Source organism: Taeniopygia guttata, chromosome 3 (genome assembly GCF_048771995.1).
Source record: "Taeniopygia guttata chromosome 3, bTaeGut7.mat, whole genome shotgun sequence".
In the NCBI taxonomy this organism is placed as follows: Eukaryota; Metazoa; Chordata; class Aves; order Passeriformes; family Estrildidae; genus Taeniopygia; species Taeniopygia guttata.
Window position 1 is genome coordinate 3187742 of NC_133027.1, and position 17405 is coordinate 3205146.

Genomic DNA, 17405 nt, shown 5'->3' on the forward strand with positions numbered 1-17405 from the left:
TCCCAGGCTGCTCCAAGACCCATCCAACCTGGCCTTGGACACTTCCAGGGATCCAGGGGCAGCCACAGCTTCTCTGAGAACCGGTGCCAAGGCCTCACCACCCTCACAGGGAAGAATTTCTACCCAGTATCCCATCTAGCTCTGTCTTTTGTAAGTCTGAAGCCATTCCCTGTGTCCTGTCCCTGCAGGTCCTTGTAAATGGTCCCTCTCCACCTTGTAGCTCCTTTCAGGTACTGGGAGGCCACAATGAGGTCACCCCAAAGCTTCTCTTCTCCAGGCTGAACAATCCCAATTCCCTCAGCCTTTCCTCACAGCAGAGCTGCTCCATCCCTCTGATCATCCTGGTGCCTCCTCTGGACTTGCTCCAACAGCTCCAGGGGTTTCTGGGCTGAGCCATATCCAGCTCTCAGCCACCAGCACTCCCAAGTCCTTCTCCCAGGGCTGCTCCATCCCTTCATCCCCAGCCTGGATTGATCCCAGGGGTTGCCCTGAACCAGATGCAGCATCAGCATTTGGTCTTTTAAAATCCATGAGATTCCTGTGGCCACTGCTCCAGCTTTTCCAGGATCAGCAGAGATACCTCCATGTATCATCTCCATTGCACCCACAGCTGGGAACCTGCAATCAGATTAATGGAGAGGAGCAGCTCTGGCTCCTGTGGAAGTATGGAAGTCCTTATCCTGTCACCAGGGAAATCAGCCCAGGGTCGTAGGAGCTGAAATCTGAGGGGAACTGGAGCCTACCACAACCTGCAGGCAAACCCAGGGCTCTGCTGGGCACCAGGGCCCTTCCTACCTCATCTCCACGGAGGAACAACTCAGTTCCAGGAGAATGGCAGCACCTCCCTGCTCCTGCAGGGAGCTCTGTGCCACAGCTGGGAAATGCCCAGAGCTCAAAGGCAAACACAGAGAATTCCTGCAAAGCCTCACGGGGCACTTCCCTTTGTGCCACCTTAAGGACCAGGATGGAAAGGGAACATAAGAGTTCATGGGTGCAGTGCAATGAAACTGCTCAGAGCTAGAGGGCCTGAGCAATGCACTTCTGTTCTGTGCAAACTCCACAGATCTCTGATCCATGAAGAAAAGGAGAAGGGGGAGCTGGGGGAAGCAATTGTGCTGCCTCTGGCTTCCTCCCCCTGTGGCTGCTCAGCAGCAGCCAGAAGACAACAATGCAGCTTCAAATTCTGTTCCCTCCTGCCTGGATTTGCATGAGGAAATTTGGGTGCTTAGGAGGGAACAGTCTGTGACTTTTCTGCCAAAATTTTGAACCATTTCAGGAAATCTGCACAGTAGCCATCAGCCAGCCACTGCATCTGTCAAGGGATTGGCAAAAACATGTACAAACTTAGACACCCTTCATAAAATCCATGTGATTTGCAGTGTTTATCCACAAAAGAACAAATGTTCTGCAGGAAAAAGTCCCAGAAGAAGCAACTTTCCAACTCTGAATTTCAAAAGATGTAGAACACAGAGAGAAAACAATACCAACTCCTTGAGACAACTCATGAGTGGGCAAAATCTGCTGCCTCAACCCCAGCAGTGCTGAGCTGCTTTAAATCCCAGTTTGTCCTGCTTCCCATTGATCTGACAGCCAGGGAGACAAGAAGATCCAGTGCATATTTAGGTGATCAGAACCAACAGGGCTCACAGGGCTCCCTGGTACAAGTTTACCCATGGGATACGAGAGCTCCAACAGCTCTCACAGACTGGAAGCTCCCAAATCCTTATTTCAGCTCACAGTGACCTGCAGTGAAGTTCCACAACTTCCAAGAGCACAAGGAACAAGTTGTCACCACACTACAGCATATTCCAGAAATTTCCACTCCATTTCAAGCCCCATCTTTCCCTTAAAACCGGAGATTTCCAAGAACTTGGGACCAACAAGGCAATTCCTGCAATATGTTAATTTCTGCTTTTCCAGATGTTATTTTTTCCATATCTGGATGTTGGTCATGTCACAGTTATTTTATCCACTGACAAAGCTGGTCTGTGCTCTGCAAGTGCAAAATGCTAATGAACACATAAATAAAATAAAAATGGGTGCAAACCTGGATCTCATTACCCAAAGTCAGGGGAAAGGTCTTCTCATCCAATATTTATCACTGTTCAGGCCTCTGAATCTTTTGCAGTTGCTCAGCCTTTCCCATTTTTTGTGACAATAAGGGCAGTGTGTGGAGATTTCCCAGTTGCTACTAAATGTCCAATTTTATTTTGGATATTCATGGATCTTTCACAAAATCATTTAGGTTGAAAAAGACCTCTGAGAGCATTGAATCCAACCTTTGACCTTACAGGTCAAGCAAAACTCTTCTTTGTGATGCACATTTCCTACCAAAAAATTAGAATACTGGAGTTCCCTATCTCCAGAGAAGTTACATCATGATAATCCACAAAAACGGGGATTAAATTTACTCTTATTTCCTCACAGTTCAAGCACAGCACTCCAAGTAGAAAAAACACATTGGCAGAAAATATTTGGATATTTTGTTATAAGGGATAATGGACAAGGAAATAAGAGAAAGGAGAAGATTCTTGTTTACCTGGGTCTTGGCACTCTTCTGCCTTCTCCCAAAAATGCAGGACAGGTCCTGTTCAGTGCATGATGAGAGATCCTTACCTGGAAGGGGTAAAGAGAGGGAAAAACCCCAAAATCTTCACATCTGAGGATGCATTTTGGTAACAGTGTGACACACAGACAGAGAGAAATTGTTCTTGGAGATAAACAAAAATCAGGAATTCCAGGCTGGATGGGGTTTGGAGTAACTTGGGATAGTGGAAGGTGTCCCTGCCATGGCAGGGGGTTGGAATTAGATGAACTGTAAGGTCTATTCAAACCCAAACCATGCTGTGATTCTATGCTAAGGCCACTAAATGAAGGTACACAAGAGGAAATGTGTGTATGCATTGGGATCTTTGGATTCTCACAAGGACTCCCCATTTCTGACAGAATTAGGGAGTTACAGCTCCTCCACACAATGAAAAAAAAACAAAAGAACAAACCCATTTTTACTCAGTGGGGACTTTTCTCCGATTTCTGATGTTGCTCTTGAAAAGCAAAACCTCCACCTCTGCCACATACTGGGTTAGTCCAACTCAAAACCATTTCAAGGTGAAGCAAAGATTTCCAGGAGGGCCATTATTAACAACTGATTGTTGTGTGGTGAGCTGGATATAGACATGGAACAAGGAGAGGGAATCAGGAGAGTGTGATGTGATATTCAGAGATACAGAATGAAGTTTAGCCACTTCCACAGTGCAGGAGTTGTGGAGTTGTCCACTGCCTCTGTCAGAAAATTCTTTTGGAAAAGGTCAGCAAAAGTTAAAGAAACGAAATTAACCCAGATAGGTCAGCTTGTTAGGACTCTGCTGGGGTCTCAATCACTTGAAAATCAGTAACCTCAAAATGAATCCTGTAATGGCCAAAAAAACCTAAAACAAAACAAAAAAAAAATCTCCAAATCTGACTTCTTCTTTTTCCTGAGATCCTTAACTGTTCCTGGAGGGTAAAGAGACACATCAGCCCAGAGGAGCAAGTGTTCCCCAGCTTCCTGCTGCCTCACTGCACCGCCTCAAAATGTCCTTGTCCAAGCAAGCTGGAAGAGACCAGAGCTGTTCTCAGCTTTCTCTTGGCCAAGACTTGCAATGTGACACCTAAAATCCTCCTGCTCCCGTTTTCAGGCTACGCTTCCTTTCCGTGCCTCCCCCAGGACGTATCTCCCATTTTTCCTCTAACAGAAAACCAGCTCAGCTGACAGCCCCAATCTCGTGTAGCATCACACGGGAGCAGCTGCTAGAAAAGCAGCTGAAATCAGTGTTTTAATCTGAGCTTGGGGTGTATTTCCCAGATCCAGGGGTGGCTGTTCCTCCAGCAGAGAGGCTCCAAACCCACCCCAGGAGCGGAAGCTGCGCTTGGTGCTGTCGCTGTTCCCTTCTCCCGCTTTTGTGTGAGCTTGTCTTGTTTAGTCTGAAAGGAAGCAGGACTGGACTTCAACAACAAGGGCCACGACAACACAAGCCTTTCTCAAATAACTTTTCCTCTTTCCCTGAAAAAGGACAATTTCCCTGTGTCAGGCCACAGAGGGTACAAGCAAATGAGGGGCTGCCTTGTGGAAACCACACCAAACACATCAGGGATATTGTGAATATGAAAGCCTTGAGCTGTATTTTACATGCTCAAAAGACACTTCTTTTTTCCTCTATATTTAGTAAAAGGTTAAATCCAAATCAAAATAAATCCTCTTTGCTCAAACAGGCCAAGCCCTCTGTACTTGCAAGCCCTGAACCAATGTAATTGTTTAATGTCATAAAATGGCAGGCTCATGTTAACAGCTCGGACTTCAAGGTTGAATTATTTCACCAAAAAATCCCAAACCCTGATATGAAAATCTGGCCTCCATTCAGGTATCAATTAGCTCTGTTTTAGCAGAGGCATTTGCTGTCAGAAAACATTACACAGAGCTTTCAGTTTAATAAATCAGCCATTAGTGGAAACTGATCCTATCCATGTCCTGAAACAGGCACACACCGTGTGAAAGGGGAACAGAGGAAAAGGGAAAAGACTGAACAACTGGCAAGGGACAAAACCTAGGCTGACTGAAATAATCTCATCACTCTAAGAAAGAAAGAAATTACTCAACTCTACAAATTCTTGACAGTTTTTCTGGCTGCCCTCATTTATCCCATAAAGCACCTGGTCGATGTAAGAGGGTTTTCCTCTTCCTTCATGCAGGTTTAATCTGATCCCTGATCTCATCCACATGATCTCTGAGCAGGGGTTACTGAGGATTGCAGGGGTTAGTGCCACACAGATGCCCAAGTCACTCCCATCTCACCTTTGCCTTCTGCTCCCATCCCTGCCCACGCCCCGACTGCTCGGAATATTCGCTGCTCCTTTATTCAGTTCCCTCAACAATTCCCCAGGGAATTGTTTTATTCCCAACATCAGTGGCTAAGGCCACCCAAAACTGCCCAAAATACAGAGGAATAGCCCATTAGTGCTTTAAGCAAGTAGCTGCAGGGGGTGTTTTTAAACCCAGGTTTTACTTGCCAAATTTAGACTCCACAAGGTGACAGATCACCTTGAGCAGTTTGTCCTAATCTCAGCCAGGGCTTATGAAACGACAAAATTCCTCTTACCTTTGGCAAACTTCATATAATGGACACGTTTCTTGGAAGATTTGGATTTTTCTTCAAGGCTGAATGTCTTTTTCTGCTTTTTCACTGAAGACTCTAAAAAACACAAACCCCAAGCAAACAGGGTCCATTTCTGTTAGAGGCACTTAAGCACCAAATTCAAATATCAGTGTAATTAACTTTCTCTCTCAAAATCCAGTCAACAACATATCATAAAGTATTACTGAAGAATGCACTCTAAGTTTTGTCTGAAATATGTGAATGATTGATTTTTTTTTTTTGCCCCATCCCCTTTCTTTCCCATTTTCAATCCAATGTAATTTGAAAAGGCAGATACAGGTACTCCAGGTCAAAGGCAAATTCATCTCTGTGGTAAGAGAATAATAATAGTGCTGTTTTTCATAGAGTATCTCCAGCACCAGAGTGTAGAAAGATGTAAGAAATAGTAGGAAATAAAATACTGATTGAGCAGAAAGAAAAAGGGGAACCCCACCCCCACCCCAAACAGGATTTTCATTTCCAACTCTATACAAAATACCTTTATGTGGACATAAGCTGATACATCTGTGTAAGGAAACTGAATGGTGACAAAGCTTTTCTGTCCCTAAGGCCAGCTAGAACAAATTGCCACATCCCTATTATCTCATTTTCCAGGCTTCCAGAAGAGGGACTTCATCTAAACTGTCCTCTGGGAACAGTTTCTGGGCTTGGCTCAGTCCCAGAGTCACTCAGCAGTACTTTGGGAGACTGTGAACAGGTTAAGGCCACGTGAAGGATTAAGCTCACTATTTAACAGCACAGCTCCTCTGCTGTGGCAGGTTATTTTGGGGGTACAAATGTTCTCTTTGCAGTCACAGAATCTATTAATTTACAAAACATTGCCAGAAAGAGAGAACTAACCTGTTGTACAGTTAATTACTGCCTTACTAGTCCTGAAAAGAGGCACCACAGGAGTCTCTGCTCTGTAACTCCACAGAAGGTTACTATGGTGAGGTGTTTTTTTCCTGCCTGTGGGATGGGTAGGGAAATCAACTCATACCCTAAAGGCCAAGTTGAGTCATCTTTTTCATATGATCCCACCCTGGAAAGCTCTGCTGCCCAAGCTTTTCTGGCACTGGAATTCCAGCACTTGCCTGTTTGATAGGCAGTTCCACCTGATGAATCCCTGAGTTAAAACTGAAATTCTCAGCCTGCAGTGGGAGAGCCGAGGGCCAGCAGGCTGAGATCCACTCTTTCACTCCCACACGAATGGGAAGAGAAAGGACCAGCAAATCCAGTTTTTAACAAAAAAAAAAAAAAATCCTCAATAAAAAGGATCTGTGGGGAAAGTAAGGATCACAACTAAAATATCCTGACAGCCATGCAGCACTTTGAGCTTGGTTTCTAATCTCCTGGTAGCAAAAGGAGCATTACACAGCAAAAGGTTTTCACAGAGCCTTCCTCCTCCACGTTATTCCTACAGGGAAAGGGGCAGCAGCACCGCCTCGTGCCTGCAGGGAGGAATTTCACTACAGAATGCACTTGCAGTGGGCAGGGAAACACATCCCTGTGTCTTCCAGGGACTGGAAAATCCTCTGACAAACTGAGCAAGTGCTGCAGGAATAGTAATGTGCTTTTTAAAAAGCACATTAAAAAAGCACATTTAGCATTTGAAAAGCACAGTTAGTTGGGGCAATAAAGCCACCAAAGTGGCATTTCTGCAGCAAATCTGATTGAGGTGGATGTGCCAAAGCACTGCCAGGATGTTGTTCCCACTTTCTATCCATGAAAAGGGACAATCATCATTACTAAGGATCCCAGAAAAAGAGTCAGGAATTATAGAATGGTTTGAGTGGGAAAAGACCATGGAATCCCAACACCCTTCTACTATCCCAGGTTGCTCCAATCCCTGTCCAACCTGACTTTGGACACTTCCAGGGATCCACAGGGCAACCTGTGCCAGGGCCTCACCACAAGCAGAATAATTTCTTCCCAATATTTAATCTAATCTAAACTTGCCCTCACTAGGTGCTCAGCTAGGGAAAAAAAAAAAAAAAAAAGGAAAAGACAGCTAAAGCTACAGACACTGAGGGTATCTGAATGCTGGCATCAACCCCCATGGGGCCCTTCCTTTCCAACCTCTAATTGCAATCCTGCTCTGGCAACTGCACCAGTTCTTTAAGAACAATGAAGTTTTTCAGCTGACTTTTAATGCAGTTTGAAACTGGAGGGTGGCCAATAATGTTACATTTGCTCCTGCAGCACAGCTGCAGGCAGAGTTTTTTCCTGGATGAGTCTTGCCAGCTTCAACAATTGCCAAAAAAACAAGTTTCAGAGTGATACCTTTCTGTAAATCACCAAATGTGACTCTGACCTGGAATTTCCAAGGTGCACCCAAATTTGCTATCAGTGATTGAAAACTTGTCCCACTTCCTAAAAGGATCCAAAGAACTAAGTGAAACAGGGAGAAATAAGAGTTCTCAAAGGTCACTTTGCATGAGGTGACCCAGGGAAGAGGGCAGAGCTTAGGGCCAAGCCTTGCTCCCTGAACCTGCTGCTGCTGACTCACTGTGGCCCTGGGCAAGTCATTTCAGCTCTCTGCTCATCAGTCTGCAGGTTTCCCACCAGTTACACCTCCCTGATCTTCCCAAGGCTCAAGTTGCAACTTGGGAAGGATTTAATTCTGAAAAGAGACAGGAACTTGTGGAATTTCCCCACGAAATGATCTCCTACCTCTCCAGGAGTGACAGCACCGAGTCCTGGGTGGCCTCATGATTTCACAAGGACAGCTTGCACAACAAATTAAAAAAGGTGTTTTGAGGCATCAGGCTCAAAATTTTAATCCTAGTACTCCAGGATTAGAAAACTTCCTTGCTAACTGATTTTCCTCCTCTTCTTTCTACAGTTTCTCTCCTAGAAAAACTTCAGTGCCCAAAGGTTAAGAATGAATGAATGAAGAGTTGCTAAATTCACTAATCTGGCAATTCTGCCCCAGCAGCACAAGGACAGGCTGTGTCCAAACAGGAGCCCTTTGTTTAACAACACTCCAGAGAAGTGTTCAGACACAAAACCAGTTTAAACTACATTTAACTAAACGAGAAGTGATAAATCACTTCATTAACCAATTCTTTCTCTAAGCTCACACCACAACTTCCTAACTTCATTTTCACATTGCAAGGTCAGTTCGTAAGAAGGTTTTCAAAAATAGAAGACTTCAAAAATAACCGTTTTGGGAAAGCTTTCCCACTTGTGTGCTCAACACCAGGGCTACAAAAATCCCGTTATGCCACACTCAAAGCAGAGATGTAGAACTCTGAGGCAAAAGCTACAGAGCAGCTCTCCATAGACAGGAAAAGGAGGTATTTAAGAAGCCACTGGAGCATGGAAGCCAAGTGTGACAGTTCATCAGCAAAAGGAAGGCAAAGTATTGCAGTGCTGAGTGGCTGCTGTGAGCCTTCAGACAGATTTTGGGTGCTTTATAAAGAAGGAAATGCTCCTCTAGGTACAGCCCAGGGAAAGTGTCCCAAATGTTGTGATCCTGGATGAAATAAATATTTCATCAGGTTAAACATTTTATGTTTTCTTTCCTCAAGAAAAAGCCTTTCTCTGAGTGCTGAGAGCAAAACTGATCCACTGAGATCCACAAATCCATGTTAATGGACGGCAACACATCCTTTGGCTCCCAGTGATTTTGGGGAAGAAGTTCTCAACCTTATCTAAAATATTATTTGCATCATAAACTGGGCCTCGGGAACTTTTTCAAGACACAGAATGGAAACTCTGCTGAGCTTCCAGCATCTGATTGAGCCAAGCATGAACCTACCTGTTTCACCCTGTCCATGGCAGTTATGCAGCTCAGCCAGAAGCTGGTTGAAGTCATCCTGATGAGCAATCCAGTCGTCCTGTAAATATCACCCACATGAATACAAGGCAGAAGTCTTCAGAACTAACACAAAACAGATATAAAGTTTTAAAAAACAGATACTAAGACTCTTAGAAGTAAATAATTTGGATATATCCAATCCTTGTTGGTGGGAGGGACCCTGGGAAGCTCCACAGGTGGTAACACCAATCACAGCTCCTACAGCCACCCCAAACTGAAACTAAATTAAAAGGGTTGTCTTGGAAATCCTGAACAAACCTGTTTGGTACATGCTAGCAGCTGCTGTGACTACAGTTTTCACTAATATTCCATTCAAATAATTGTGCTTCTGCTGAAATGGGATCCATTCCCTGCCCTGGGTCTAGTGCTCACCTCATGATTGATGGTAGCTCCTAATCCCAGCACGTCGTTTTTCACCTTAACCCTGATGTGTTCTGGATTTCCTTGCTCCTGAGCCCCGAGCCCCTAAGGCAGATTTGAAGGTAAAAATGTAAGGATTTCACAGCAGCAATTAGAGCTTTTGAACTGTGAGACAGTTCACAAGGAAATACAGCAAGAAATCACAACTTCCTGTTTATTTACCTGCTTGTAGCTGAATTCAATCACAGGTATTACCACACAGCACACAAAGTTTTTTAAATTCGCTACTTAAGCCTCCAGCAAAGCAATATAAACACTTAAAATAACAACAACATTAAGTAGTTGGGTGATTAATCAGGAAGCCACCTGACATTCCTAAGCAAGGCCAAATTGTTTACAGTTTTCAAACAAGACTCTACATAAGAAGAAGGTGCCCCACCCCACAAATGTCTCTGTCACTGGGAAGGGTAATGGGAATGAGGCAGATCCACACAGAACACACAATCCAAACCAAATTTATATGGAAGGAGAGCAGGGAGGGGCAAGGGAGAAGCAGACTGGAGCCAGCAGGGCATTCACAACTCCTTCCACCTCATAAGTAGATGAAAATATTGACAAAAACCACTTTAGGGTTGTTTAATATGAAGCAATATCTGGGTTCAGAGTTATCTTTCTCAACTGTATGGTCAAGGCTAAAAAAGTTAAAAGGCAAAGCTTTGGGTTTAAAACTTTGTTCCTGCTATTCACCTGCTTTTTGCCTCATCTGTCACAAGTCATCAGCCAAATGTGTTAGAATCAATAAACATTTATACAGTGCTGCAGTGGAGAGAAGCCCTGCAGACACATCCTGGGATATGGAGTATTTGAAGGGATGAGGCCTATTTGGAAAAGGCTGTTGTTGTTACAAACAAAAGGTTTATTTGGTCAATGGGGTGTAAAATTTGCCTTGAAACCTCTGCTGACCAAAAAGTGTGGAAGCAGGCAGGACACTTGGCCACACATCCTCCTCTGACCCAATTCCAGTACAACCATTTACAGGATTGGTGTTAAGCAGCCTAATTTAACTGCCCAGATGGGGTTTTGCCCCTTAATTTGATCAAGGGAAAGTTCCATTTGTCCAAGTTTGTAATAGAATGGAGACATAATCCTTCTTGTACAACTGCTGGCAAGGAAGATCCAGTATCTCGAATGGGAAACGTTGTGAGACAACTGAGGCAACAGTTTAAATCTAAAAATAAACTTTAAGGTATTTACAGAATTGAGAATGATCCTAATTTTATGCCTTTTAAGGAAAAGTCTGGAAGAGGAAATCTAGAAGAATAATTAAAGGCAGTGGGGGTTTTGTGGGGATTCTTTCACTAAACACCCTGATGTGCAGCCCCAAATCTCAGCTTTGCTGAGGCACCTCTGTGCAATTAAACCTGCAGTTTGCAGTTGTCTGTGCTGACCTGGAGGTTTTTATTAGTGCCAGAATCCAGTTCCCTCACCCACAGGTCCTGGTTGGAACTGGGAAGGGACACGGCTCACAGCATTTGGGGGGGTTCAATGAATAGATCAGATAAAAATCTTAAAACTAGGTGAAAGACTAAAGCAGGTCCTGGAGTTGCTTTAAAGAGCATCAAAAGCAAGGAGAGAACTGAGGGTTTAAAGGCAGCTTAAAACCTTTAACCCGATCAAATGTTCCAGCTCCTGCTCTCACTTGGGAATTGAGATTGTCAAATAGAGAGAAAATGGAAAACAGGAGAGGCACAAACAAGACTTTATAACAAAGTGTTACAGAAATCTATCACTGCTCAAATTCCCTGTGCACTTAAAGAGAATAAACCAAAACTGACCCCTGGCTGTTTTAGACCTTTCAGCTACACAGTTCTCCTTTAGATCCTACCTTTCCTTTGGACCAGCCCATCTTTTCCAGCATCTTCTGGCCAAATTTGGAGTCATCGTTGCTCCAAGCGCTGTTCCGTGGATCCACGGACCACTTCTGCTTTCTCCGGGCTGCAGCAGGAAGGGAAAAGTCAAACAGGCTCTACTGGCATTCCCAGAGAGTTCTTGGTATTGAATCACTTCAACCAAAGCTCTTCATTGCAAAAAAAAAAAATTACCCCAGAACTTATGCCAGACTCAATATATTTTGGGGGTTAATTTTACTAAATGAAACAACACAACAACAACAATAAAAGCCCAGTGAAAATATTAATTATTAATGGGAAGATGCCAAGGTAGGAAGTTGCTGTCCCTCAGGATGGGCTGCAGTTCAGGGAAGGCTTTAAGGATTACCATTTAGGTGTGAATTCCACATTTATTCCAATTTTGTTCTACATCTGGCTTCAACATGGGAGTCTATGAAGGAGGAGATTAGGATGCTGCTTTCCCAGCTCTGGACAAAATCAATTCTCCAGGCTTCCCTTTAACCAGAACCCAGAAATTTTAATATCTGGCTTCCTAACAAAAGCCAAATGAAAAATCCAATGTAAGTGATCAGAGAAATGGAATGACAGAACAGAAAACTGTGGGATTGCAGCTTTTGGATTTCTCAAGAATGGTTTATGGGGAAAATGAAAATCTGCCAGAAATTATTGCAGGAGTTAAGAGATACAAAGAAGAATCAAGGCTCCTTTGTCCTATGTGGATTCCCAAAGAAATTACTGATTCTCAGACACACATGTTCCCACCAGGAACAGCTTCCTTGAAGTCAAGGAAGAGCAGCCAGCCCAGTTAACCAGTCACTTGAAGTGTGCACCTAAGCCCAGGCAGGAAGAGAACCTAAATAAACAAGACAAACAAAGAATGGGAGACAGGAAGATCACAAACTTCATTAAACACCATGGGAAATGCTGGATCAAAAATGACCGGTTAACCCAAGGCCACACAAGGCAGGGAGAAGCCAAATCCAACGAGGTGTTTTCAATATAATCAGGAAGTCATCGTTCCCTAAAAGACAAGATTTGGGATGTGGGCCAGAGGGACTGAATATTACAGGGATGTTTGACTCATTTTTTGCCCAGTTTTGTTTCATTTTTAAGGAACTAGGACTGTCAGAATTCAAGGTGGGGGCTTTTTTTATCACACTTCCGAAACTTTGAAGCTCCAAACAGCCCCTAAACAGTTCTCACAGTGGGTTAAAGGCCCGAGGGCTGTGAGGGGAATCCAACCTTTGCCTGGTTCACTTCTCTACAGGAAACAACTGATTAACCTCAGAGGCTGTGGCTGCCCCTGGATCCCTGGAAGGGCCCAAGTCCAGGCTGGATGGGGCTTGGAGCAACCTGGGATAGTGGAAGGTGATCCTGCCCATAGCAGGGGGTGGAATGGGACGAATTTTTAAGTCCTTTCCACCCCAAACCATCCTGGGATTCTGTGATTATTCCCACCAGGAAGCCTTGAGAATAGCAACTCCTCCAAGCCCTGCCCGTGGTGCCAAGAAAAGATGGAGAACTAACACTGTGGTCTGTGATTTTAAACTTCCAAATTAACTGGGACTCCCTGCTGCCCCACAAAGAACCACAGGGCTCAGCCTGGAGAAAAGGAGGCTTAGGAGGGACATTTTGGCTCTTCACAACTCCCTGACAGGAGTGGCAGCCAGAGGGGTCAGGCTCTTTTCCCAGGGAAAAGGGACAGGAGGAGAGGAAATGACCTCAAGTTGTGCCAGGGGAGGTTTAGATTGAACACGAGGGAAAAAATTCTTCATGAAAAAGGTGATCAGACACTGGAAGAGCCTGCCCAGGGCAGTGGTGAAGTCCCCATTCCTGAACGGATTTCAAAGCCCTGTGGATGTGGCACTTGGGGACATGGCTCAGTGGTGGCCTTGGTAACACTGGGGGATCCTTGGACTTGGTGCTCTTGGAGATCTTTTCCAACATCTGTGATTCTGGTTCAAGGATTCCAGCAGATCTTATGTTCCCCAACTGAGCAGCTGCCCTTGTTTTCAATTACAGAAAAGTGAATTTTTATGGTTTTTCCTGAATATCTCTCCCTGTGATGTTTTGCACCCAGGAGGTTGTAGGTAACAAAGCACAAGGGCATCAAACACAATTATTTCTTGAAATTAACAGACATTCCCTTTCCCAGCACTTTCAATCTAAGTATTGCAACCTCCTTAGCTACACTGTGGGATTAATCCTCGTGTTTCTGCCACGTTAACATACTCTGATTCTTAAGTAATATGAGTTAGATGCAGGAAAAAACCCCAAACAAACTTTCTTTCATCTTTAGAGAAGTATTTAAGAAAGAGAGGAACAGCTCCATGCCATTTACAGAAAACATAAAATCATCCTCCATTTCCAAACAAACAACAAAATCCATTAATTAGTCAATAATTTACCAGAAATGTAAATTTGTTTACTGATGTCTTTAGAGTGGGAGAGGAAACCAGGAACAAGATTCAGCTCCTAATTTAACACCAATTTTCTGGGCTTCTTCAGAAATGATGCCACAGACAGAGATGGAACTCTGGGAGAGCAGCACCATCCAGTGGAGAAAATCCTCATTTCTTTAGGGAATCACAGAATCATCGAGGTTGGAAAATACCTCCAAGATCACCGGGTCCAACCATCCCCCAGCACTGCCAAGGCCACCACTACCCCATGTCCCCAAGTGCCACACCCACATGGATTTTAAATCCCTCCAGAGATGGGGACTCCTCCACTGCCCTGGCCAGCTGTGCCAGGGCTGCACAACCCAACTCCTTCACTCAGAAATTCTATGATCTGGAGAAGATCCATTACTAATCCCTTTTCCAAGATGAATTCTATGTCTGTAGCATGTTTTTAATTATAATTTCTAAAATTTCCCATCCAAACCCCTGCTGTGTGCCCAGAGATGGTCTGGGGGTAACAGGAAGGACAAAACTCTGGTGCCAGGCTGGAGGAGCTAGGGATGTTCACCCGGAGAAGAGAAGGATCCAGGGAACGCTCAGAGCCCCTTCCAGGGCCTAAAGGGGCTCCAGGAGAGCTGGAGAGGGACTTGAGACAATGCATTGAGGGACAGGACAAGGGAAGGGCTGCACACTGCCAGAGGGCAGGGATAGATGGGAATTTGGGAAGGAATTCCTGGCTGTGAGGGTGGGGAGGACCTGGCACAGGGTGGCCAGAGAAGCTGTGGCTGCCCCTGGATCCCTGGAAATGTCCAAGGCCAGGTTGGATGGAGCTTGGAGCACCCTGGGATAGTGGAAGGTGTCCCTGCCCATGGCAGGGGGTGGAACCGGATGAGCTTTAAGGTCCCTTCTGCTCCAAATGAGTCCATTATTGACATGTATAAATAAAATAATAAATTCTGAATAAAATTACACCGAAGTTTACACAGAAAATACCTAAAAAATTCCATGTGCAAATGCAGATTTATTTCCCTAAAACCAGATCTTGATTTACCAGTGTACACCATATTTGTTATTTGTATTGTCCATATTTCCTGCAGCCCAGTGCAGAAATGCACCAGACCCTGAGCTCTTGGTCAAAGGTGACCTGTCAGAAACAGGGAGCCCAACTTCTCAATCCCCTCAGAGGCAAAACTGAAGCTCTTTGTTTCCAATATCAGGAAAGCTTAAACAAAATTCACAGAATTATGGAATAACCTGAGCTGGAAGGGACCTACCAGGATCACTCAGTCCAACCCCTGGCCCTGCACAGAGACCCCAACAATCCCACCCTGTGCATCCCTGGGAGAATTGTCCAAACTCCCCTGGGGCTCTGGCAGCCTTGGGAATGTCACCATTCCCTGGGGAGCTGTTCCAGGGCCCGACACCCTCTGGGGGAAGAACCTTTCCCTGATATCCAGGGGATATCAGCTGTTCCCTGGCTCCTGTCCCTGTCACGGGGAGCAGAGACTGGAGCTGTCCCTCAGGAGAAGCTGCAGCCCCAGTGAGCTCTGACTGTGGAAAATGCAGAGATAGAGATGGATACTGAGTTTGATTTAACGCCCTGGAGAATACTTGAAGCATTAGAATAGAACAGTGAAACAGACACAAAATAAAAATAAAGGTTTGTAGTTTAAGCAGAAATATGTTTTAAGCAAGTAGACATAGGCCTCATATAAGTGAGCAAATATGCTGAGCAAGATGGTAGAAAAAAATTCAAGTTTAACTATGGAACTTGTTATAGAGTTGATAAAAAGTAGAAGATACAGCAGTAAGGTTCTGTAGAGTTGCATGGTTAAATAGAAAAAGACAAATTGGGGTAAATCATGTAAAACGTAGCAATTAGCAATTGGTTGTGAAGATGCCAGTGAATTTTGTGGAAGCAGCTGATTGGATAAGAAATCAGAAATCTGGATAATAAATGCCTTAGAAAAGGCATTGTAACTAGAGTTATAACAGCTTCTTGATGTGATGGGTGTGACTGTCACAACCTCACAGTCTCGCCCTTCCATGACTGATTTTGCCATAAACCATCTTTTAAACTCTTCAGTCGACCCCATCCTTCTGCATCCCCAACCTGTGACCCCAGTCCCCTCCAGTGCCCTCGGTCACTGCTCATTTGGTCCCTGCAGAGCCTTCCCCACCTCCAAATCCTCCTCTGGAAAGTCCCTAAAAGTGGGAGACTGGCACAGTTTGAGCTCAGCTCCAGCACTGCCCCAGAAATGACCCAAGCACCGAACCCAGCACCCAACACACAGCTCTGCCACATCCCCTGGCTGCCCCCAGCACCCACACCTGGCCCTGTAATGTCCCCTCAGTGTCCCCAGCACCCACACCTGGCCCTGCCACATCCCCTCAGTGTCCCCAGCACCCAACACACAGCTCTGCCACATCCCCTGGGTGTCCCCAGCACCCAACACACAGCTCTGCCACGTCCCCTGGGTGTCCCCAGCACCCACACCTGGCCCTGTAATGTCCCTTCAGTGTCCCCAGCACCCACACCTGGCCCTGTCACATCCCCTGGGTGTCCCCAGCACCCACACCTGGCCCTGTCACATCCCCTGGGTGTCCCCAGCACCCACACCCTGGGCTGGAGGTGTCTCCCCTCAAACACACAGCCAGAGATGGCTCCGAGCCAGGGACAGGACAAGCTGTCCCTAAGGGTGTCCAAGGGACATTCCCAGTGCTCCTGCCCTGCCTGGGACATGACAGACCCCACAAGGAGCCCCCTGCCCCAATGTCCACCCCTGGAACCCTTTCCTGGCCCTCCCAGCCTCCAGACCCCACCTTTTTCTTAAGCCTGGGACCCTCTGATGCCTCTTCCTGCCTTTCCCAGACCCCAAACCCTCCGTTTTTCACCCCCAGGGACCCTTGAAGCGCCTCCTGCCTCAGCCCAGGTCTCCCAGCCCCTCTTTTCCTTAGCCCTGGGATCCCCCACACTCCCATTCCTGCCTTTCTCAGACCCGAATTCCCTCGTTCTTCAGCATCGGGGACATCCTGAGCCCCTTTCGCCGCCGCGGCCCGGGTCTCCAGCTCTCAGACCTCCCGTTTTCCCAGACACTGGGCCCCTCGGGACCCCCATTCCTGCTTTTCCCAGCTCCCCAGGAACCCCTGAACCCCTTCCCCTGACTCAGAGCACCCCATTTCCCGGACAAAGGGACCCCCCATCCCACCTCTCCCAGTCCCTGCACTCCCCTTTCCTCAACTCTGGAACCCCCCGAACGCCTTTATCCGGCCCTGGGACCCCTCCGCACCCATCGGGAGGGGCAGCGCGGCCCGGGCCCCTCAGGCAGGGCTGTGGGGAGGGTCTGAGGCCGCTGCCGGAGCACCGGTTCGTCCCCATTCCCGCGGCATTCCCGCCGGGATCCCCACCGGGATCGGCACTCACGCTCCGCCAGCATCGCCATCTTGGGGGCCTCCCTCCTTGCCCGGGGGCCTCCCTCCCTGCCCGGCGACTTTGGTCACCTCAGTAGCGCCTGATTAAAAAAAAAAAGTTTTAAAACAGGCGAGCGCGGCGGGCGCCAAAGTGAAAATAAAGAAATAAAAATGAAGTTTGCAAATTTGCTAAAATTCTATTAAATATCTCAAAACGCGTCTCGGCTGTGTACCGGCTGTTTCCGAGCAGGGAGAAGGGGATGCGCAGCGCTGGTTATGTGTGGTTGGAAATAAAGGGGCACGGGCAGGGTGAATATTCCAGGGAATT

General features: G+C 46.1%; 1 protein-coding gene across 2 annotated transcripts in view; it reads right to left on the reverse strand.

Annotated features, from left to right (window-relative positions):
• The window catches only part of PINX1 (PIN2 (TERF1) interacting telomerase inhibitor 1), a 61469-nt gene extending 44320 nt beyond the window's left edge, over positions 1–17149 (reverse strand). Inside the window, exons 1-6 of one of the 2 annotated variants that reach the window (XM_002187566.7) lie at positions 17091–17149; positions 11240–11349; positions 9367–9459; positions 8935–9013; positions 5136–5228; positions 2540–2616 (exon numbers count right to left, since the gene is read on the reverse strand). In XM_002187566.7, coding sequence (XP_002187602.5) covers positions 2540–2616; positions 5136–5228; positions 8935–9013; positions 9367–9459; positions 11240–11349; positions 17091–17109 — 471 coding nt within the window. In that variant the 5' untranslated portion in view covers positions 17110–17149. Of the gene's footprint in view, positions 1–2539; positions 2617–5135; positions 5229–8934; positions 9014–9366; positions 9460–11239; positions 11350–16956; positions 17062–17090 lie in introns of those variants that run through there. The other variant, XM_030269885.4, reaches the window with a different exon arrangement.
• Between the last annotated feature and the right edge of the window lie 256 nt (positions 17150–17405).